Source organism: Equus przewalskii, chromosome 10 (genome assembly GCF_037783145.1).
Source record: "Equus przewalskii isolate Varuska chromosome 10, EquPr2, whole genome shotgun sequence".
NCBI classification, from domain to species: domain Eukaryota; kingdom Metazoa; phylum Chordata; class Mammalia; order Perissodactyla; family Equidae; genus Equus; species Equus przewalskii.
Window position 1 is genome coordinate 24,814,438 of NC_091840.1, and position 23,788 is coordinate 24,838,225.

The 23,788-nt window shown below is 44.5% G+C and overlaps 1 protein-coding gene across 12 annotated transcripts; it reads left to right on the forward strand.

The window, feature by feature from the left end:
- Positions 1-164: 164 nt before the first annotated feature.
- CALCOCO2 (calcium binding and coiled-coil domain 2) lies at positions 165-23,788 on the forward strand. Of its 12 annotated transcripts, none has more exons than XR_011523072.1 (16): positions 691-1,247; positions 3,671-3,780; positions 5,736-5,925; positions 10,206-10,308; positions 10,467-10,600; positions 11,632-11,757; positions 15,331-15,419; positions 15,812-15,881; positions 16,476-16,598; positions 16,929-17,015; positions 18,266-18,334; positions 18,970-19,049; positions 19,796-19,891; positions 20,991-21,126; positions 22,183-22,211; positions 22,730-23,788. XR_011523072.1 is itself a non-coding variant. In XM_070560606.1 (14 exons), exons 3-14 carry the CDS (start codon positions 5,746-5,748, stop codon positions 22,904-22,906), a joined length of 1,350 nt encoding a protein of 449 aa, XP_070416707.1. In that variant the 5' UTR covers positions 1,211-1,247; positions 3,671-3,780; positions 5,736-5,745; the 3' UTR covers positions 22,907-23,788. The 12 variants fall into 12 exon arrangements, 3 of the variants coding, with proteins under 3 accessions (XP_008531053.1, XP_070416707.1, XP_070416706.1); XR_011523067.1 differs by having other exon boundaries at positions 696-1,247; positions 18,266-18,424; XR_011523068.1 differs by having other exon boundaries at positions 799-952; positions 18,266-18,424.

Genomic DNA, 23,788 nt, shown 5'->3' on the forward strand with positions numbered 1-23,788 from the left:
TCCAAAGTTAAGTAAACGGCTCGTTCTAGGGGATAAAATAGGCTCCTTGGGATAAGATAGCTGTGTGGGACTAGGGAAAGCCATAAAGCACAGCGGAGCAGCCCCTGGAGCCAAGTCACCGGCGCACTACAAGTCCCGGCAAGCATCGGAGTGAGGGAGGGGCTTGCTGGCCGTTATGACGTTGTGGGCGGGGCCAGACGGGATCAGCTTTCCCTAGGGTTTTTAGCCCCGCCCCTGACCCCTTCCCTGCCCTGTTGCTGTTGCGCCGCCGTCGGCTGCAGGCCCCGGTGAGTCCCTGGAGTGAAGGAGGGTAATTAGGGGCAGTTGGGCCCTCGGGTTCCCGATTCAGACTTGTAGTCCTGAGAAAGGGTCTTGGGCCGGTGAAGGTGCGGCCAGTTTCGGTTTTCACCTCCTTCCATCTTCTTGGGGTGACAGTAAGTGGGAGCGGCGTCCTGGAAGTCCTGGAGCCCCGTCCGCGGCCTCGGAGGGGTGGAGGCAGTTTTCTCCCGAAGAGGGCAGGACTTCAGTGCTTGTGAAGGCCTTCTGGGCCGCGTGGCAGGCTCCTTGGGCAGAAGGGACCCCTCTGACGGGAGTGAGGGTCTTGACGTCACTGCGTCATGCCCCCTCCCGCCGGCCGAGGTTGTGGCGGTTCCTTAATCCCTGTCCTTGACGTCATCGCCGTTTGCTTCCAGGCCGAGGCGGGGCCTTGCCCAGTCACCCGAGGGCAGTTACTTTCTCTTTGGGCCTCAGTTTCCCCGTCTACGAGCAGGCTTGATCCCTGATACCCCTTTCCTTCAGATCAGGCCTTCTGCAATTGGAGATGTTCTACGCAGCCTAGAAGAAAAAGCAGCTGGAGAGAAGTGACCTGCGTCTTTACAGCTCATCTCCCATAGCCCTTCCCCACCGCCACCATCAGCCCACTACTCACAGTAGGATCTCGACCCCTCCCAGGGCATGTTGACTTTTTTCTATCACTTGGATTCTTTGCCTCTGGTGCAAGCCAACAAGTGGCCGTGGTTGCAGCTGAATAGAATAATGCAGATGCTGCATGTTATGACTTCTCTCCACTGTTAACAAAGACCGTTTAAAGGGCAGGACTTTTCAAGCAGTAGGTCTTTGTAAATAATGTGGTGCACGTGGTTAAGGAATATCCAGGTGACTCACTTTCACAGGTAGTTTCAGAGGACCTCGACCTGAAATTCTTTAACAGACATGACAGCTGTGGTGTGGAAAGGACGCTCAGAAAGGTAGTCAGTAAGAGTTACCCAGCACTGAAGTCCGTGTTGTCTTTCAAGTCAGATGGTACATCTAGGACGCTTTAAAATTCTCGACTGTGCTTATTGATAAAATACCGTTCTTAATTTTGGGGATGAAAAGAGAGAGAGTTAAAATGAACTCTTTCACTTCCTTTTTCTTTCACTTAGGGTCATCATTATAGCTGGGAAGTTTCTTAGAGATATTCTAGCCTGAGGCATGCAGTTTACTGATGAGGAAACTGAGGCCTAAAAGGGGAGGGCGTGTGACTTGGCCAGGGTCTCAGAGCTGGTTAGGAGCAGAACAAAGACATGAACCCAGGTCCCTTGGCTCCTATCCTAGTCCCCTTTCCACTACAAACACTTCAGGGGTGTATCACTGTATCACTTCAGGGGTTAGCATAGTCACCCCTTTCAAGCAAAAAGTGCATAATCTGGGGCCAGCCCTGTGGCACAGCAGTTAAGTTCTCATGCTCTGCTTCAGTGGCCTGGGGTTCGCCGGTTCAGAGCCCAGGTGCTGACCTACGTACCACTTATCAAGCCATGCTGTGGCAGTGTCCCACATATAAAATAGAGGAAGATGGACACAGATGATGTTAGCTCAGGGCCAATCTTCCTCAGCAAAAACAGGAGGATTGGCAGCGGATGTTAGCTCAGGGCTAATCTTCCTCCAAAAAAAAAAAAAGCAAAGTGGATAATCTCAGTAAAATGGAGATTTAATACATAGCTTTGACCTTTTCACACAGTTTCTTCTGGTTGCCTGCATTCATGTCCCAGAACTATTTTTCTGTTCTTCCCTCGTACTGCTGGCACTGTGGTGCTGTGGGATGTGGGATGAGGGCCTGCTTAGAACAAGCTGGGCAGCCAGTACAAACAGTTGGTAATGAGTAGTGTTAAAAGTCTCCTGGGGGGTATAAAATTTTTCTGAAGCACTCTGAAAGATTTTAGGTAAGGAACTTGGAAAATTTGGGTTAGAGCAAGTGGCCCATTAACATGAGGACAAGTGACTGTGTGTCTTTACTTCTGCTCCCTGTCTCAGGCCATCTCCACCGTCAGTGTTCTCTCAGGGTAGTTCTGTGTAAGCATCTCTTCCAGGACCAAGGTGGCCTGGGAGTCAAATCACTGCATCCATTTTACTAATTGCTAATGGTTTAGAAAGTTAAGTGGGCACAAAGATGAGGGAATTAGATTAAATGTGAGTTTGGTTTTTACTCGTCTTTGTTTTTACTGTTCCCACATGAAGAATCGATTTGCATTTCTCTCTTGGCTGTGGAAGCTTTTGCTTTCCTTCTGTGAACGAATCCAGAGAAACTACATATAACCTTCATTTCTCTTAAAAATATATGCCCACTGGTATAAAAGGCTAATGTAAAAATGTTGAGCATTCTTTAAGGTAAAATTTTAGTTTTTTTTTTTGATGAAGTTATCTTTTTTTTTTTTTTTTAAGATTTTATTTTTTCCTTTTTCTCCCCAAAGCCCCCCGGTACATAGTTGTGTATTCTTCGTTGTGGGTTCCTCTAGTTGTGGCATGTGGGACGCTGCCTCAGCGTGGTCTGACGAGCAGTGCCATGTCCGCGCCCAGGATTCGAACCGACGAAACACTGGGCCGCCTGCAGCGGAGCGCGCAAACTTAACCACTTGGCCACTGGGCCAGCCCCAAATTTTAGTTATTTTTAATAAGGTCTCTTTGTGGCTTTGGAAAATTGGTGAGTTGATTTGGTTGAACATTTGCATTGTTAGAATCTGAACCAGGAAGCTTTCGATATTTTTAAAACTTTTCTGCTAAAAAGCGTATCGGTGTAATGTACAGATTCACACGGAAAGAGTGGAAGTGGAAGTGGCCGTTGTTCCTTTTCTTCAGGAAAACATAAGAGGATCTGCCCTCACGGACAGTCCTGGGAGGAGCATATTAGGTTTGAAAAGCTCATTCGATGAAAATGTGTCAGATTTTCTTAGGAGTCGGTTCAGGGGACTCATTTTAAAATACATTGCCGGGCCAGCCCAGTGGCACAGCGGATAAGTGCACATGTTCCAATTTGGTGGCCCAGGGTTCGCTGGTTCGGATCCCGGGTGCGGACATGGCACCGCTTGGCAAGCCATGCTGTGGTAGGCGTCCCACATATAAAGTGGAGGAAGATGGGCATGGATGTTAGCTCCGGGCCAGTCTTCCTCAGCAAAAAGAGGAGGATTGGCAGCAGTTAGCTCAGGACTAATCTTCCTCAAAAAAAAAAAGAGAGAGGCTGTACCAAGCCCCCATTCTTATAGCTGGTCTTGCCTTTCAGAGAAGCATCCATGTGCAAAACAGCTCACCAGAGTTTGAGTGTGTAGAAGGTGGGTAATGGAGTATGAATTTTATGGGCCCTTAAGGAAATCAAATCTGTGCCTTTTGTTTTTTGGCACCATGCCACTTGAACCAGCTTTGCCAGCTGAACCAGCCATACCAAGAATTGACATAGCACTTGAAGATTATCATCTCCTCACTCTGTTTTAGAAAAGAGAACACTGCGAAACAGCAGCTTCTCCAAAGGTACCCAACAAATTAAGAACAGGGCAAAAAAAGAATTAGCCCCACCGGCATTCACACCGTTGTTTACCTACAAAGCCCCTTCCTTTCATTTTTTTTGATGAATTACATGCATATCTTATTCATTTATTCAATGAATACTTAATCAGCAATTACTATGGGCTAGGCATTATGTTGTATATACTGTGGTGATAGCATTATGAAGGAAAATACAGGGAATATGGTAGTTGGGTCAATTGAGAGACAAGCCTTGAAGTCCCTGTTACCTGTGCTTTCTTCACGATCCTTCGACAGAGGACAGATAAGTCATTTTACCTGCTCAGAGAAATGGTGCTCCAGGCTTAGGACAGAGAGGATATGCTGGCCTGCTATGACTGGAAACCACTAGGAAAGATAGGGCTCTGCAAGCTGAGAAGCCCCCCTGCCCCACCCTCCTATAGCATCCAAGAGATCACACAGGCAGCAGCTTATCGGGAGGAACAAGGCCCGAGCTAGACTGGAATGTGACCTCTCCCTTTAGAAAAACTGATCTGAGGTTTGAGGTTAAGGATGTGGCTAAACTGTCACAAACCAGAAAGCCAGTCTATTTCTTAGTTCCTTCACTCAATCCCCAGAAGAGACAGCTCAGTGCCCCAAAGTGCCTTGTCTTCTCTGTGAAAAAAGTAACTTTTGGACGAGTTGGACGAAGAGGCCTGGTTGCTCAAAGTTCAAAATGAAACCAGGAAATAAGTTGGGCGGGGCCGGGCTTTTGCGCATTTGCATATGTACAGCTCCTCGTCTGCTGTGTGGAGCTGCAGTGTTGTTTTCATTTCCTGGTAAAAGCCTGGCTTCAGAATCCTGGACTCACTAAATGTTAGAGTAGGGAGGCCCGTGGAAGATGGAGCATGTGACTCTGGGAGGCAGGAAGTATCAGGTCTCAACAGTTCAAAAGACTTTGCTTCTTTTATGTATTGTTTTTACCTCCCAAACAGTTTCCCATCCATGATCACATTTTATCTGTCCTTTGACCTGGAAAGTGAAATACGGGTTATTATCCCTATTCTATAAACAGAGATTCAGCCTTGCTTGCTGTCTTCCATGGGCTGCATTTTTCTTTTCCTTTGCTTTTGTGCATGCTGTTTCTTTCACCTGGAATTTCCTTACCCCCAAGCCCACTTGTCAAAATCCTAATTTTCCTAGAGGGCTTATCTAAGATTCTACTCACTCCCCGAAGCTCTTCTTGGTTTTTCTAGCCAGTTGCCTCTCTCCCTCTTGAACCCACTAGCGTTTTGTTATTAGCCCCATTTTACAGATGAGGAAACAAGCATACAGCCCAGTGGATTAACTAAATTCCCCAAGCTCATGCATTTAATAGGTGGTGAAGCTAGAATTTGAGCTCCGCCATTCTGATTTCAGAACCCATGCTTGTCACCACTGCAGGTCAAATAATAATCTCCTTTTCTCATCTTCCTTCTTGCACCTATGCCCAGCTTCCAGCAGAGTGTCTTAATATATGGAAGGGCCCAATAATTATGGGGAAAATGGAATTGAATGGAAAAGCTGAAATCTAGAGAAATCGACATTCGAAAAGTCATGGGGCTTGCTGGAATGAAAAATCTAGAATCTAAGTCTTAAAATTCTCAGCTCAGGTTATTTTCCTTTAGGCTACCTCACTTATTTAAGACATTTAGAAAGGGAACAAACTAGCTACAAGCAGAGAATAAGGGTATGTGAGGGTGGTGGTGTCTGTGGGTGAAGAAGTCAAAGATCTTCTCAGAAAAGTCTTATAGTTTAGAAAGTTATGAATGCAAACTGGCTCAAAGTGAAAGAGAAAGCAAGTTGTATGATCTCAATACTTGTCAGGCTGTCGCTTTTCCTGTCTTGCTTGGAACGGAATGTTCCCTGGGTGAGAGCCCAGAAATCTCCAGCATTTCAGACAACCATTTCAGAGCCTTATTCTATCTCGTATCTCATAACAGGACCCCTACCATGGAAGAGATCACAGAAGACCCCCCCACATCAGCCATCTTGCTGGATCATTGTCATTTCTCTCAGGTCATCTTTAACAGCGTGGAGAAGTTCTACGTCCCTGGAGGGGACGTCACATGCTACTACACCCTCACCCAGCATTTCCTTCCCCGTCGGAAGGACTGGATTGGCATCTTTAGGGTAAGTGGTTAGTTTCCTATCAAGTGACTGGAAATTAGAGATGAATCTTCATTACCTGAGTGTGTGACCATCTGTGTATTATAAGCATTCTGCATATTATGTCTGATCAATTTTTAAATCTTGCACTAAGCTCCCTAGCACTTCCCCTTTCCTAAACCAACATGTGCTGTGGGACTCAAGTTTTAATTTCAGCTGCAAGCTAAAATAAGATGGCCTATCATACAATCTCCAAGTTTTATTATGCTTGCAAAGACCAAATGTAAATTGAAAATTATCCTACTTTAAAATATTCATCTATAACTTGACTGGGATGGGTGGCCCCTTATATAATTTCTCTGACTTGAAACATATTTCTTTCTTAGTAGAGTGTTTAATTTGTTTGTGTTTTGGTGAGGAAGATTGGCCCTGAGCTGATATCTCTGCCAATCTTCCTCTATTTTGTATATGGGATGCTGCCACAGCGTGACTTGATGAGTGGGTCTATAGGTCTGCACTCAGGATCCAAACCTGTGAACCCCAGGCCACTGAAGCAGAACGTGAGAACTTAACCACTACGCCACCAGGTTGGCCCCTGTACTTTGTTTTAATGAGTATTACAAATCTGGAAAGGATGTTGAGAAGTTACCTGGTTCGACATCCTGCATCCAAGGAGTTTGTTCCTGAATAAGTGTCTTACTTTTTTGTAAAGATTCCCAAGGACTGAAGGTTTATGAGCTTTCTCAGTGACCTCTTCCAGTGTCTAATCAGTCAATTGGTTCAAGTACAGAAATGGTACTTTTTGGGCCAGCCCAGTAGCTCAGCAGTTAAGTTCGCGCATTCGATTCGGCGGCCTGGGGTTCGCCGGTTCAGATCCGGGGTGAGGACATGGCACCGCTTGGCAAGCCATGCTGTGGTAGGCGTCCCACATAGAAAGTAGAGGAAGTTGGGCATGGATGTTAGCTCAGGGCCAGTCTTCCTCAGCAAAAAGAGGAGGATTGGCAGCAGTTAGCTCAGGGCTAATCTTCCTCAAAAAAAAAAAAGGTACTTTTTTATTATAGTCAGCTTACTGTCTGCCTCCCTTCTGCCCAATCTGTGTCTCTAACATCACACACACACACCCCATAATGACAAATCTTCCTATTTCCAGAGACAGGAGATAAAGGTCAAATTGAAGTAATTTACACTGCTGAGTCCCAACGTCAGTGACCTTTGTTTTGACATCTCAGTATGTCATGTGTGTGTCTGCCAATGTTGTTCATCCTGAAATCAGACATTCTTCTTCACTGTAGTGTGAAGGAGCTGGTGCTTATTCACATCCCTCATTGAGTGATTTTTCCTTAATTGTTTGGAATTCCGAGCTACCGATGGAGCCATGGATGCTAGTGTTTAAAGGGTGGGAGAGTAGACAACGAGAAGGACGCTGGCAGGTATCATGACAGCTCCCGAGACTTCAGGATATTGAATCATAAGACCAAAAGATGTTCTAACATAGAAAACTGACACACTAGTGTTTTCTGTTTTGGAAAGAAGACAGTAGTTGTTTTTTCTTCCCTATGTGTAACAAAGCTGTCCAGTAGAGCTTTGCGATCAACACTGCCCAGTAGAGCTTTGTACAGTAGACATACCTTCACTGTCCAGTACAGAAGCCTCTAGCCACGTGTGGCTCCTGAGCACTTAAAATGTGACTAATCTGACTGAGTAACTGGCTTTTAAATTTTATTTAATTTGAATTAATTTGAATTTAAATAGCCTCATGGCTAGTGGCTATCATATTGGGCAGTGCAAGTGTAGACAAAAATAACAGAGGATGATTCACAATTACTTAGTAGGCTTTGAAATGTATTCTGTCACTTTTCGTTGTGACAGTTTTATTTCTGTTTTGCTTAGGCTGATTGTATGCCCCGAGTACTCAGTCACTTCCGGAAACCAAGTGAAAAGCTTATGCTTTTTAAAAACAAATGTTTAAAAACATTAAAAAAAGAAGAAAGCTGCCTGCATATTTGGAATGCTTCATGCATTTCAGTGGGATTGCCATACCTCAGTAAAGAAATCGTGGCTAACCTAAAGAATGGCCTCTAGTGTTCGTTGTCCATAACGTTACTGATTTGAGCAACCACTTTGAAGCCTAGAAGAAAGTTTTAAGACTAACAGAGAGAAAACAAACTTCTTGAGAACATACAGTGTGCTGGGTCCACGGTGAGGGGATGTGTGTGTGTGTGTTTTCTGATTTAATGCTCTCGGCATGGCAGCTCCCTCAGCTTAGTGGTGCTCTCTCTTGTGCACGGATGAATACAATGAATATGCTCGAGATGGTGACTTTCCCAGGGTCTCCCAGTGAGTGGATGGTAAAGCAAGTTTGACTCCCAAACCTCTACTTTTTCTCCTCTGTTCTGCTAAATTCCTTTAAACGACAGATGGTAAATTGGAGAATTAAGAGGTGACTGAAGTTTTGTCCTGCATATCTCACTTCTAAAGCTCTCCTGGTGTTCTCTCGCTGTAGTCTTAATCATATGCCTCAGCTCCTTATCAAGTCTAACACTGGTGCTTCCTGGCACCCAGTAGGCACTGGTGGAATGGGTTTGCTGTGCGCTCTGCTACGGCTTCTCAATGCAGCAAAGGCTACCGCCTTCAGTGGAGCCTGAAGTTGGTGGAGGCAGCTTTCCTTCCCTCCGTGAAAGTCCTGTGCTCCATGCTCTCCTTTACCTGGGCATTTAAATGTTTCCCCGCTTTCCGAGAGGAGCGACAGCAGGCCGTGAGAGGCAGGCTGGGACCAGGACTACTCAGGTCCGGGAGCCCAGGACAGAAATTGCAGGTGGCTAAAAGTTGCTTCCTTGTTCCAAGGCAGCAGTAATTCTTCGGCCTTCCCAGGTGCTATTTTGGTCACAGTGCATTAGGAAACTCCAGGATGTGAATGAAGGCTCCATAAAATTCCTGCTTCCTGGCCCACCGCCGGCTGCAGCGGCTCTGAGATGCTTGCAGCAATGGGGTGTGTGTTAATGAGACACTAAAACATGCCCTAGGATCTGCTGACGAGCTTTCAGTGTAGCCTTTCAACCCTGCCCTGGCTCCTTAATATATAAAAATGGAACTTATTTTTAGTCCTTCTTCCCACTGGGCTCAGGCAGGGTCAAAATATGGCAATAAATGTAATTTTGCCTCTCTCTGAGTGTTCTCGCCTTGAAGACACAACGGCTCTCTTTCTATTCTCTGGTGTGCTCTTACCTTCCAGATCCGATTTGAGCCATCTTTTACCCTGTTCGCATTTAGTGAGAATATTTTCCACTTAGCCACCTTTCTGCTCTGAGGCACACTGTACGGTATCCTTGTAGCTTATGACTGATTGCATTCAGTACCTGGAAGAGATTGTTACCATCTTTATCCCCAAAAAGGCTTCATTAAACATGCATTAAGAAGAACACTGAAGAGAGAAAGCTGTGTAGACTGGACTCAGTTATCTGGTGTCTTATAATCTAAGAACTCTCTTGCCCCTCCACCCCCAACACACACATTATTCAAAACATACATTTTTTAAATGCAGTGGTATAATCAGGTTGGTATAGGGGACAAGACTGAATTGGACAGAGGAGAGGACAAACCAATGGAGAGGGCAGATCAGGGTGCTTTCTGATTAAGAAGTTCCAAGGACACTGTTGTAAGAAGATAGCAGGATCAAGGTTCGCACTCCCAGAACTTTTTCCCCAAACACTCTCAGTTCTCTCTCTTTTTTTTTTTTTGAGGAAGGTTAGCCCTGAGCTAATATCTGTCGCCAATCCTCCTCTTTTTGCTGAAAAAGACTGGCCCTGAGCTAACATCCATGCCCATCTTCCTCGGCTTTCTATGTGGGACACCTGCCACAGCATGGCTTGCCAAGCGGTGTGTGGGTCCGCACCCGGAATCCGAACCGGTGAACCCCAGGTGCCAAAGCAGAATGTGTGAACTTAACGGCTGCACCACCGGGCTGGGCCCACACTCTCAGTTCTATGTCTGACTTGGAGAAAAAATTTTTGGAACTCTTGTCCTGGGTGTTGAGTGGCCAGTGTTCATTTCTTTCTAAGATGGGTATTTTGGACTGTGTATGCCTGCCAGTTTTTAAGTGCATTGGACATTTTACCGTATATTGTCATTATAAGTGAAAAAACAAGACTTGATCCATCGTGAGTGGATCTTGTCATAATGAACTCATTCTATTGTATTTTCAACATAAACAAATAAAAGGTAAGTGCGTTTTAAGAAGACATGGCCGCATGAGGATCTCCCCCGAGCACTGTCAGGTGCTGAATGCGAGCCTCTTGTCATTGCAGGTGGGATGGAAGACAACTCGTGAGTATTACACCTTCATGTGGGTTACTTTGCCCGTTGACGTAAACAGCGACTCAGCCAAACAGCAGGAAGTCCAATTCAAAGGTGAGGAAAATACTGGATCAAAGGTGTTGAAGACAGTTAGCAGCTAAGATTAATTAATTCTCTTGAATTTGAGCTTTCTGAGGCAGATAAAAGACTTCCAGATTTTTAGTTTTCTGAATAGACCTTATTTTGGATTAAAAATCATGTTGTGTTTTCAGCTTATTACCTGCCCAAGGATGATGAGTATTACCAGTTCTGCTATGTGGATCAGGATGGTGTGGTCCGGGGGGCGAGCATCCCTTTCCAGTTCCGTCCAGAAAATGAGGAGGACATCCTGGTTGTTACCACTCAGGTCTGTAAACATGTCACTTTGATGCCTTCTTGGCACTAAGAGTAGCAATTCCATGGGCCAGCCCCAGTGGCCTAGTGGTTAAGTTCAGGGCACTCCGCTTCAGAGGCCCGGGTTTTGGTTCCTGGGCGTGCACCACACCCCTCTGTTAGTGGTCATGCTGTGCTGGTGGCCCACATACTAAAAAACAGAGGAAGATTGGCACAGATGTTAGTGCAGGGTGAATCTTCCTTAGCAAAAAAAAGAGTAGCACTTCCAGAATAGGGTGGAATTTGACTCGCGAAGCCTTTATTGAATGTCGAACAGATACGGTTAGGAAAAATTTACCCAGTACTCACTCAAACCCACTCCGGAATGACTTAGTATCATTAGCAGGAATCATAACAATAAATGATTTCTCCCTTCTCTAAAACTTCTGTAACTCAGTTGGCATTCATTTATTCCCGTAACTTTTCCAGTTGCTTAATTTTTGTCATCTGCACAGCTTATTACCTCAGTAAAGATAAGGTCTTCTGGGGAGAGAAGCACCAAATATTCTTTGTATCTCTCAGTTCTGACTCAGAGCCTGTCATACAAGAGTATTAAGATTTATGCACTCACTCGATCGTTTAACAGGATGCCTCCTTTCCATCCAAAACCAGGTAGGCGTTATAGTAGGCACTAGGAATACAGTGAAGAATCGATTAAAACACTGTCCCTGGGCCTCAAGGAGCTAAGTCCAGTAAGAGAGACAAAGAATACTAAGTGTGTGCGAGAAGAATCTATATTCTTCTTCCATTCTCCCTTTTAACTTTTTATGGCCTTAATTTTCTTTACCTTTCTTTCTTGGTAATGGCAGACTCGATGCTGCAATTGTACAGACATACCTCTGTTACTCCCTTCCCTACATGCTGAGGAGCTGCACCCATTTGGGGTACACAGATGTCACTACAGTGGGTGGGACTCAGCCAGACCCCCACCATCCCCTACAGAGACTAGAATATCTGTTGAGCTATAAAGGGTCAAGTGTGAATTCGTAGAATTCTCTTTCATAGGGTGAAGTGGAAGAGATTGAGCAGCACAACAAGGAGCTTTGCAAAGAAAACCAGAAGCTGAAGGACAGCTGTGTCAGCCTCGAGAAGCAGAACTCAGACATGCAGGCTGAGCTGCAAAAGAACCAGGTATGGATGCTGGTTAAAGGTGAACTTGGAGTATGGAGATCAGAGTTGGACGGTGCCTCTTATCCAGCACTGTCTTCTGTTTTGCTTGTGATGTCACTCCCTTATACATATCTTTGAATAGGCACAGTGTTAAAAGTTTTATATGGGTTATTTAAACTTCGTGGCAAACCTTTGCACTAGGTACTACTGTCATCCCAGTTTTATAGTTGAGTATCCTGAGGCTGAAAGGGGTTAAGTGATCTCTTATACAGCTGATCAGTGGTAGGGCCAGGATTCAAACCCAGGCAGTCTGACTGCTTCTTTCCATTGTCTATTAATAATTTGAAATATTTACTCCAATTAGCTGGAATGTGGACATCAAGAGAGACAAGAGAGTATTAAAGTAAGGTCGTGGGTTATCCAAATTCTTTGCTACTTCTCTTTTGAATCATCCTTTAAATCAGCAGGTGGTGAATGAGAGTTGATAATGCTAGAAGCTAAAGAGGAGTGTTTTCTCTAAAGACTTTAAATTGATTACACCAAGGTCAAAGCTTAGAAGTTTCCAGAACACACAGACCTTGGCAGTTACCACCTGTAAAGCCTTGATCTGCAGGTGAGGAAACTGAGGCCCAGAGGAGAGGAGAAGAGGTCTGTTTAGTGATGACACTGGGTTAGGACCCACTTCTCTTGACTCCCAGACAGTGCTCTGTTCTTTACACTTTGCTGTCACACAAGTGCCTGTGATGTCCTCAGCCCTGGACTGGTATATAAGTGTAGGTGGCAGATCCAGCCTGCAGACCTGGCCTGTCCCAGGCAGTGAGATAACAAAGGTGGCATAGGCGTAACTCACAATCTGGCTGTCAAGAACCAGTGTGTGGTCAGGAGCCCTACAGCCCACCTGCCAGGTTCCAGCCAAGGAATCAGAGGGTCTGAGTTCTCGGGTTAGCTCTCCCACATACTTGCTACCAGTTATTATAATGATAACAAAAGTCACTGTTTATTCAGTACCTACTATGTGCCAGGCACTCTAATGAAGCACATCTCTTCACTTAATCCTTACAACAGCCCTGCAGCTCAGAGTTTAAGTAACTTGTTCAATTCCATAGTCACTTCGTGGCTTTGGAACAAGCTGGGATTTGAACTCTGGTATTTTGTTGTTAAAATCCATGCTTTTGGGGGCTGGCCCCGTGGCCAAGTGGTTAAGTTCGCGCGCTCCGCTGCAGGCGGCCCAGTGTTTCGTTGGTTCGAATCCTGGGCGCGGACATGGCACTGCTCATCAAACCACGCTGAGGCAGCATCCCACATGCCACAACTAGAAGGACCCACAACGAAGAATGTACAACTACGTACCTGGGGGCTTTGGGGAGAAAAAGGAAAAAAATATAAAACCTTTAAAAAAAAAATCCATGCTTTTTAGAGGCCAGATCATACGGTGGTTAGGGACCTTGTCTTTGGAGTCACGCAGACTGGCTCTCCCATTTATTTGATGAACTGAGAGAAATTTCTTAGCATCTTTGAGCCTCAGTTTCCCTTTCTGTAGAAAGGGGATTGATAATACCTGTTTCCTCAAAGAGATACTAGTACACTCATGTCCGTGGCAGCATTTCTCACCATGGCCAAAGGGGAGAGGCAGCCCAGGTGTCCAGTGACGGATGGATCCATAGACATGGTGTGGTGCGGGCATACAATGAAATATCGTTCAGTTTTAAAAGGAAAGGAAATTCTGACACATACTGCCACACAGATGAACCTTGAGGACATTATGCTGGGTAAAATGGGTCAGACAGAGTGACAAATGCCATGTGCTTCCACTTACATGAGGTACCTAGAATAGTCACCTTCATAGAGACAGAAACTAAAAGGGTGGTTGTCAGGAGCTGGGGGTGGGGGCTGGGGCGTTAGTGTTGAATAGGTGCAGAGCTTCCGTTCTGCAAGGTGAAAAAGAGTCCTGTGGGTGGATATGGTGGCGGTTGCCCAACGATGTGAATATACATAATGCCACTGAAGTGTATGCTTAAAAGTGGTTAAGGTGATAAATTTTATGTTATGTATGTTTTACTATAATTTTTTAAAAATAAAAAATGATTTAAAAAAGACTATAAACTAAAATTTTTTTTAAAAAAAATTGGCACCTGAGCTAACATCTATTGCCAATCTTTTTTTTCTTCCTCTTCTCCCTAAAACCCCCCAGTACATAGTTGTATATTCTAGTTGTGTGTGCCTCTGGTTGTGCTATGTGGGATGCCACCTCAGCACAGCCTGATGAGCAGTGCCATGTCTGCGCCCAGGATCTGAACCGGTGAAAACCCCGGCCACTGAAGCATAGTGTGCAAATTTAACCACTCGGCCATAGGGCCAGTCCCTAAACTAAAAATTTTTAAATCTTAGAGCCAAAAGCAGGGAATTGTTATTGATGCACAAAATTGGCTTCTGTGCAGAATGAAATTGGGGAAGGAGAAACAAATATCGAAGACCAGTATGGTGGCCACTAACCACATGTGGCTATTGAACATTTGAAATGTGGTGTATTGTGATATACTGTAGCATAAAATGTATACCCGGGGGGCCAGCCCCCTGGCCGAGTGGTTAAGTTCGCGTGCTCCTCTTTAGCAACCCAGGGTTTCACTGGTTCGAATCCTGGGTGTAGACATGGCACCTATCATCAGGCCCTGCTGAGGTGGCATCCTACATGCCACAAGTAGAAGGACCCACAACTAAAATATGCAACTGTTGGGGCCGGCCCGGTGGCGCAGCGGTTAAGTGCGCACATTCTGCTTCGGCGGCCCAGGGTTCGCCAGTTCGGATCCTGGGTGGGGACATGGCACCGCTTGGCAAGCCATGCTGTGGTAGGTGTCCCACATATAAAGTAGAGGAAGATGGGCACGGATGTTAGCTCAGGGCCAGTCTTCCTCAGCAAAAAGAGGAGGATTGGCGGCAGATGTTAGCTCAGGGCTAATCTTCCTCAATAAACAAATAAAAAATAAAATAAAATAAAATATGCAACTATATACTGGGGGGATTTGGGGAGAAGAAGCAGAAAAAAATGTATACTGGATTTTGAAGACTTAGTATGAAAAAAATGTAAAATATTTCCTTTTCATTGTTTACATATTGAAAAGATATTTTAGGTATATTGGGTTAAATATATGCTCTTAGTGAACTTAATTTCATCTGTTTCTTTTTACTTTTTTTTAATGTAGCTACTAAAATTTTTTAATTATATATGTGGCTTTCGTGAATTTATCGGATAGCACTTTTCTAGGAGAAAAGCAACTTTATTTTGTCCACTGCTGTGTTTATAGTGCCAGAACAGTGTCTGGTGTGTAATAGGCACTCGTTAAATATTTGTTTAATGAATTAATGGACCAATATAAGCTCCAGTGGAGGAGAGATTAAGGTAGATGCATTTTTAATATGGAAAGGACATATTAAGAACATTTTATATGGAAGTCCCTTTACTTGGATATTTCATTCACTGCTGTGTCATACTCTGCTTGACTTATAATTAAATAAATGTTGAATAAATGTTTGGATGCCTGAGATACTAAAAACTGTCTTAGAAGTGATCTGTGCCTTTGATGTTTCAATCTACAGGAGGAGCTAGAAACCCTAAAGAGCATCAATAAGAAGTTGGAAGAGAAAGTGAAGGAGCAGAAGGACCATTGGGAGACAGAACTGCTTCAGTGAGTGTAATTCTCCGATGGGAGGCGCTGCTGTGTTACGGACGCCCTTAGATGGGGTCAGGTTAGATTGCTAGAATTTGTTAGAAAACAGTCTTCCTGTTATGACAATGATAGATATGATTCTCCCCCTTTGAATCATGAGCTCTTTGATTCTAGGTTAGAGAATTAGTATCAGAATGATGAGAAGAAATGAGGTAAATTCAAGTATTAACATTAAGTATTGAATACTTGTAGTTTGAAGTCAGGAAGCCAAAACAGGACTGAAGAAGAGGGTAGTGGACTTTTAAATAACTCCGTAGGCTTAGGGTCAAGGCAGCCTTAAATCATTGAAGGCCTGGGGGGGCTGACCTGGAATCAGCATGTTTTTCACATAGTCGTCTCCACGTCCGCAGACTGAAAGAACAAAACCAGAAGATGGCCTCAGAAAATGAGAAGATGGGAGTCAGAGTGGATCAGCTTCAGGTAGGTAACGCCACCCTTCGCCAAAGTGTTTTCTTAGTCTTGCCACCACTCTTCTCTGGTGGCCTGAAAAGTTGTGTTTCATTGTTGTGATGCCTAACTGTGAACCTTTCAAAGCATCGGGCTAAAGTTTCAGAGCCTGTGTTTTCTATTCTTGACCCTCCACACCCTTTTTTTTTTTATAGTCACAGTCCACAAGGAAGTGAATAATATGTTCAGTTTTTATTTATCATGAGCTCTCAAGAGGGATGACTGTCATCTGTACCAAGATTTTTGAACTTTTTTCTTTTAACTACAAAATCTTTTCGAGCAAAATCTTACTCAAAAACCTGGAACGTAAAGCAGAGAGCTGCAGAAGCGCTGTCATTTTTAGGAAGCTGTGCTTTAAAGAGTGATTTGTTGCATTTTACTTGGTTGAGTCTCAGATTCTTAGTGTAAGGTCCAGAAGCAGAAAAGTAAGGAAGTTCTAAGGGGTATTTGGCAGCTGGGAGGTGCTGGGAACACACATCTCTTTATGTTGCTGTACACTAAAACGCATTGTTCCTGTTTAGTTTTCCTTCTTTCATATCTTGGTTATATTCACTATTTCTGCTTTAGGCCCAACTATCAACTCAAGAGAAAGAAATGGAGAAGCTTGTTCAGGGAGATCAAGATAAGACAGAGCAGTTGGAGCATCTGAAAAAGGAAAATGGCCAGCTCTTTCTCAGTTTAACTGAACAGGTAGAGTCATGGAAGAAATCAACACTTTTAGGTATTTGCAAGAAAACATATACGTTGTTCTTTCTTTACTCTGTCATATACCTGGATATCACTGGCTCTGGGAAAGGTCTCAGAGGAAGCCATCTGAAATGAGGTATCTCATGGCTTTCTCAGAAACTAATAAGAGAAGACTCGCTTCTCTCTCCTCATCCTGCTTGCTCATTAGCTCAGCAGGCTCTTGCCCAGTGTGTGCGTGTGCATGTGTGCGTGCGTGCGTGTGCACGTGTGCATGTGTGTGTATGTGTGCATGTGTTTTCCCAGCAGTGGTACTGATAATCTGTTTTTGTGCAGAAGGAGCACCAGAAGAAGCTCCAGCAGACAGTGGAGGAGATGAAGCAGAAAGAAACTACTGCAATGAAGAAACAACAGGAGTTAATGGCATGTCTGTCTTTGGATGGCTATGTGGGAGGGAGCCGAAAGAAAGGAAGGGATAGGGTCTACTTTCAGGTGATGGAAAGGGTAAATAAGATAGATTAGATAGCATTTACCTCTGGACATTTTGCTCTCTACCCAAAAGGACAGAGAATCTGCCATTTACCAAATGTTTAGGAGAGGTGGGCATTTCTAAGGTGTGATGAGTGATAAAGGAATATTGAAAGTTGAAGTTTATGATAAGTTGTAGCAAACAGAGCCTTGGGCTCGGACTCACACAGAATAGCCCCTGCCTCCTTAAAGAGTTATCGTGGGGGCAGACAAATTAATGGTTATAATGTTGAGTTCTACAATTGGAAGATACTACAGTGGTCAAAACAAATTTTGTTATAATTAATAATAGCCATTATCATCATTATAAATTCTTCTGAGCTATAGTAATATACTAATGAAAGGCTAATTGACTAATAATTTTCCATACTATATTGTTGGAAAAGAGGCCTCATGGTGATGATAGGTGCCTAGAAGCCCCATTTTCTGAGTTGATGCAAGGACATGAGAAATCTGATGTCTAGAGGATATCAAACTATTGAGATTGGAACTCATATCATATCCATATATATGGGATATATAAGATACAGTACTATACTACTATATAAAGATACTGTATGTTTTAGCATGATATAGTAAAGAGTAGAACAAAGTTTGAAAATCCACAGCTCATGGGTTAAGTTTAGCCCACAGAAATGTTTTATTTGGCCTAGGTGTTTTTTTAAAAAATTGAATTGTTTACCAGCAACTAAATATGGGAACATTTCCCATTAAAGAATTTTGTATTTCCAGCTTCTTGACAACTTAGCGGCTCTGGCAGCCTGGAGCCCGCATGTCCCCAGCAGCTGGAGCTGGGGCTGGGGCTGAGGAGCTGCTGCAGCCTTTAGACGGGTCCTGTTCACTCCATTTGGCTGCAGTCTTCGCTGTTTCATTGCAGTCAACTCCTTCATTCAATTGCATTACTTCCCTGGCCCCTATTAGCACATTTGAGTTTATGACCTCTGATGTAGCAAAGAAATTATGGATTTAAATAATCTAGAGCCATTCAAAGGGTTGAGCCTCCTTATAGCAGGTATGGGTTTCTTTGGTTTTCATGGAATGTCTTTTCAAGACCCCGGGGCTCCCCAGCTTTCCGATAGCAAGTCTTCATTCCTCATGCATCTGAAAGGCCCCTAACAATGAGGACTATGTATCTTATACTTCAGGAGCCTAGGAACAAGAAAACAGCAGTGGAAGAGCAGTTAGTACAAGAGGTGGAACGCCTAAAGGCAAAGGTAGAGACCGGGAAAGCCTGTTTCTTAGAGAAGTACAAAGAGTGTCAACGGCTCCACAAACAGATCAGGCAGCTCAGGGCTGCTGCGCTGGTAGGTGACAGATGAGGGGCCCAGAAGCAAGGGCTAGGAAGGTTTATGGTCCTGACCAAGACCACAGCACTGTACACCCTTGTTAAGGAGAGAAGTTTATCTCTCTGCTAAAAAGAGGAGGGATGTGGGGCTGGCCTGGTGGCTCAGTGGTTAAGTCCGCATGTTCCACTTCGGTGGCCCAGGGTTCGCTGGTTCGGATCCCGGGTGTGGACATGACACCACTTGGCAAGCCATGCTGTGGTAGGTGTCCCACATATAAAGTGGAGGAAGATGGGCACGGATGTTAGCTCAGGGCCAGTCTTCCTCAGCAAAAAGAGGAGGATTGGCGGCAGATGTTAGCTCAGGGCTAATCTTCCTCAAAAAAAAAAATTAAAAATTAAAAAAATAAAAAGAGGAGGGATGGAGTGTGCGGCCAGAAACCAGCCTGGGGAATCCCTGAGAATATGGGCCCCAGCTCAGCCATGGGTCCCGGGGAAGGTTTTGGTAACCATTGAGCAGGTTTCTGTGCAGACTCAGATAGTCCTTTCTTATTTCTGCCTTTTGAGGAAGTGAAGCAGGACCAGAAGACCCAGCAGGAGCCAATGGGGATGGGGAGCCAGGAGCCTGCAGTCAGCACTGTCATCGGGTAGCCCCCTCTTGCATTACTACCTCAGGGTCGGCTAGAAGCGCACAGCAGTTTGAGCACCAGCATTCAAATAAAAAACCTTGGAAAAAAACCACAACTAGTAGGATTAGCTTAAGTGTTTTCGTGAGGTATGCGCACGTGTATGTATGTAGGTAGGAGACGGAAGCAGTGAAGCCTGCCTGTGAGTTTTGTGTTCATGAAACTAATCAGGTCAGCCCATCCTACTGGGAAGCCCAAGACCCCTTCCGGGTTCCTTGTAGCCTTGGATAAATGCCTTCCAGGCTTCCTTCTTCCTCAGTGTAACTTGAATCCAGGTGCCTGTCCTCACATGGGGGGAGTCAAACCAACTAACCCTGAGTGCTTCATGCTGTGTTGGGTGAGATGTTTATTCAAGACAAAGACGATTCTTTCCATTTTTGGGTGAGGTTAAACAAGGCAACATCCCTAATTCTGATAAGGCAGTCTTGAGGTTTCCCCCAAACTTACTTGTTCTCTCTTGGGTTGCTTAAACTCCCAGCTAAACCAAAAGAAACTGGCATCTTGATGCCAGCTCAGGCCTTCAGGCATTTTGTTAAGTCACTTTTCTGCAAGGCAGCATCTGCCGCTCCTCGCTGCCCCAGTGCCTTCTCCCCACCTCAGTCCCACCACTTTGGAAAGCCAGCTCTGCTCTGATCCCCGCGTTTTACCCCACCTTGGATCCAGATTACAATATGTGATCCTAATCTGAATTCTTTTATTATTGACAGGACCAGAACTTTGACCTGTCAAAAAGACTGAGTGAAAACAAGATTATATATGATGTTCTGCAGAGAGAGAAGGAGAACATGGAAAGAGAAAATGATGTAAGTGTGTAAAAGAGGGTAGAAAACCCCAAGGTTTTAAGGGGAAGGAGCAGGGTGACCCAGAGATGTGGTGATAAAAAGAGAAACAAAAGAGCTCTTTCTGGGACAGTGGGTGAGACAGTTGCTCTTAAACAAAGAGTAAATTTAATCTGGTTTCCTAATCTACCGCAAATCCCTCTCTTTGTTCTTTACCTAAAACTTGTTTGGCATGGCAGTAGTCAACTTGAAAGGAAGAGCTTTGATGAAAATCTGACTTAGTATTTTTGCTTTTAATTTCACAGCCATTGTAAGTACTGTCTTTGGGAAGTAATATCCTACATCACTTTTATGCTAGCTGAGGAACCCTTTTCTTCAGCCAACTTTTTCCTTTTTCTCTGCTGCCAACCCAGGAGCAGAAGTGGTAGTCTGTACCAGTGCTGGACCCATGGTAGGCCCCTAAATACATGCTATGCATTGACTTATTCCTCAGTCCATCCATCCATCCATTCATTCATTCATTCATCCAACCAGTATTTCTTTTCTGCATGCTCTGCTTCGGTGGCCCAGGGTTTTGCTGGTTCGAATCCTGAGCGCGGACATGGCGCTGCTCATCAAGCCATGCTGAGGTGGCATCCCACATGCCACAACTAGAAGGACCCACAACTAAAAATACACAACTATGTACTGGGGGGCTTTGGGGAGAAAAAGGAAAAATAAAATCTTTAAAAAAGAAGGTGTTCTAGGCAGGAGACTAAAAGAAGCATTCTGCTCTCAATAATGTACAACAGTTCCAACCTTAATATAGCTCCTGCCACCCTCATATAGCCACACAACTTTTGTGCCCCTCCCTTCAGTTGGAATATATTTAGAGATTTAAAATTATTTTTTGCATTAATCTAAACAAAACTCAGTATATATTTAAATTCAGTTATTAAGAAGTTAGATCTTTGGAGTTGAGGCTGCTGCTTCCCCTCTTGAGGAATTATGGTTTCTCTTTTCTTGGGCCTCTCCAGTGCCACAGTTAATTGAAAAGTACCTGCAATGTGCATCCCCTAGCCAGTTCCTCGTGGCCGTTCGTTGCTGTTACCTTTCAACATCTCTATAAATATTCTGTCCTTAGCTTTTGAAGAGGGAGAACAGCAGATTGCTGAGTTACATGGGTCTGGATTTTGACTCTTTGCCGTATCAAGCGCCTACTTCAGATCAAGGAGGTGCAGGACAAAACCCCAGACTTGTCTATGGAAATCCATATTCTGGTAAGACAGCTTTGCCGTTCGAGCTGGAAGGCCCCTGCCTGCATCCCTTTTCCCCTCACAAGTTTTGTGTGTGTGTCTGAGATGCTAATTAAGACCAGTCCCATTGTTAAGACTTGCTGGGCAGAAGCTGAGGACCCAATAGAAAGATTGCCAGGCAAGAAGTGTTAATTGAGAAATAAATCTGAATCTGGAAGACGCAAATCAGATCATTCGCCTAGAGGCAGCAGACACAAATTGAGTCCCGTGGCTATATTCCAAATAGATAAATCAGAGAAATGTCTCTATGTAGAAGATATACACATCCAAAGCTGAGAAAGCTAATTAGGTTTTGGAAATGGAAGCACGGGAGGCGGGTCATGCCGCCCCGGAATGGGCAGTTCCAGCAGCCACCCTGATGGCCTGCCCAAGGGTAGCAGGCGTGTGCTCCACAGAGAGCCCTGGGTGGCTAGGAGGCCAGAAAGTGGGGGTAAACACCAGTCTTAGCTCTCAAGGACTGGTGGTCGGATGTCCTCGTCAAACAATGCTCTTTCCTCTTTTGTCTCCAAAAGCAGTCTGAAACCTCATGTGCTTTTTTTTGGACAGTTTAAAAGCAGGCATGTTCTCTTAAGAAGCTGAATCGGATCTTTGTAACCGGCAGGGATGCAAGTTTGTTTTTTTCTTTAAAAATATTTTTAAGCATTTGGGAAACAACTGCTTGGATTCAGTCTTAAAATCTATTCTCAGACTATTTCTTGGTAAATTGTTACTGTTTTTAGTAAAAGCTCATTTTCCCCACACTTAAAATAGGTTTATTGGGGTTTTTTGGTTATATAACGTATACATGGCTGTGGAAAATGCGACTTTCTTATTTTGTCCTCTTTGTCCTTTATCGTTGACTTAGATCCCCTCCAGCAGAAGTAAATGGTACAGATGAGAGAGAGAGTCAGAGGCAGTGGGGAGAAAGGGAACAATGACGGTTACATGAAACAGCTGTAACCTGTTTACAGCTTCTCCAATTGCTGGAGAATCTAGCAATGATATTTTTTCATTGAATGACATCTTTTTCATTACCCTCAGGTATCCAGGAAAGTTCGGCCCCCGGCCAGGTAAGTATTGGATTCATGAGATTGCCCTCGTCAGATCCTTGAGAAAATGCCCCTTCCTGCTCCAGTCCATGGGAGAAGCGTAGGGAGACTGGTCCATTTTGGTAACTCCGGAAGTCAGCTGGATCAGTTTGGTCAGTCCCCAAGGCTGAGCGAGCCCGCTGAGGGTGGCAGAGGAAAGCACAGTTCATCCGCCAGCGTTCTGCTCAAGATGGCCACTGGGAGAGGAGTTCGGTGGCAGGACCAGGGAGGAGATGGGAACTAGGCAGCTAGCCAAGCAAGGTCTGGCCAGTGCCCCTTCCCGGCCGGAAGCTGTTTAACTGCTTCAGCGATATTAGGCCCTTTCAATCCTGGGGTTAGAGAAAGCCCCAGTGTTTATCTCCAAATGTGAATTTATTCACATTTTTCACCATGTGCCAAGCGTTGTCGTAGGTGCTGAGGATGTAGTGGAAAATAAGATAGACATGGTCTGTGCCACCTGTAGCTCACATTTGTGCTGACCTCTTCGCTCTTCCTCCCAGCTCTCCATCAAGAAGTGCCCCACCTGCAATTCAGACTTGGCTGATGACATTTTTGATCCCACCTTGGAGCAGCAGCACATGCAGTCCCTTTGTCTGAATTGTCCAATTTGTGACAAGGTCTTCCCAGCAAAGGAGAAGCAGATCTTTGAAGACCATGTGTTCTGCCACACTCTATAAGTGTCCCAGCCTCTTGTATCGATACTATACCTAGAGTTTATAGAGTAGAACCTGTAGCTTCTACTATGAGTTATGACCCAAGATCCTGCCTAACCTGAAATTATTAGGGAGGCGCTCAGTCCTACTGCCCTAAAGATGGAGTCATGTTTGTTACCTGAAGGATAGTGTTAAGGGCTGTTACTTCCATCCTTGTGAGTTACTACCTTTTAAGTCACATAACTCTAGCTGTGTCAGCCTGTCACCTGTGGTGCCCTTTCTTCTAAGGATCTCCAATACAGGAGCCCTGGGATGGAACTGACCTGACTCTTCACAAGCCTGACTCCGAGTACTAAGTGAATAAGTTTCCAAGTTGTTCCACTGCCTTTCAAGATCGGGCTTGGAGCGTATTTGTTCTCAGACGTCAGGCCTAACCCCAGAGCTGGACATTGACTGGAGGTTGAGAATTCCTTCCTCTTCCTCCTCCTCAGGCCTCTTTCTCCAATTGCTTGCATTATACTAGCCAAAAATGGCACAACAGAGAACTCAGAAATCTAACTTGGATACCAAAGGTTTCTCATCTTGATTTCTCACCTCCCGATAGAAGCAGCTTATTCCTGAACCATGGACACGAAATATTATTTCAATCACAGAAAGCCTTCTTTCTCTCTGGATACCACTGATTGGCATTTTCTACTCTTTGATCTTTCCTATGCACATAACTTTTATTGTTGTAAGTCCTTTCTTAATGGTTAGTAGGAGGAGTTAGAAACTGTATGGGTTTGCAACTTTTGAGCAGGTGAGTTTGAATATGGATGTCAGAAGAATGAAAACGATTGTTAATCTTCTTTAATACTAAAAATAAACTAGTCCTCTATTTCAGGGACTTTGGTAATTTAAAATAAA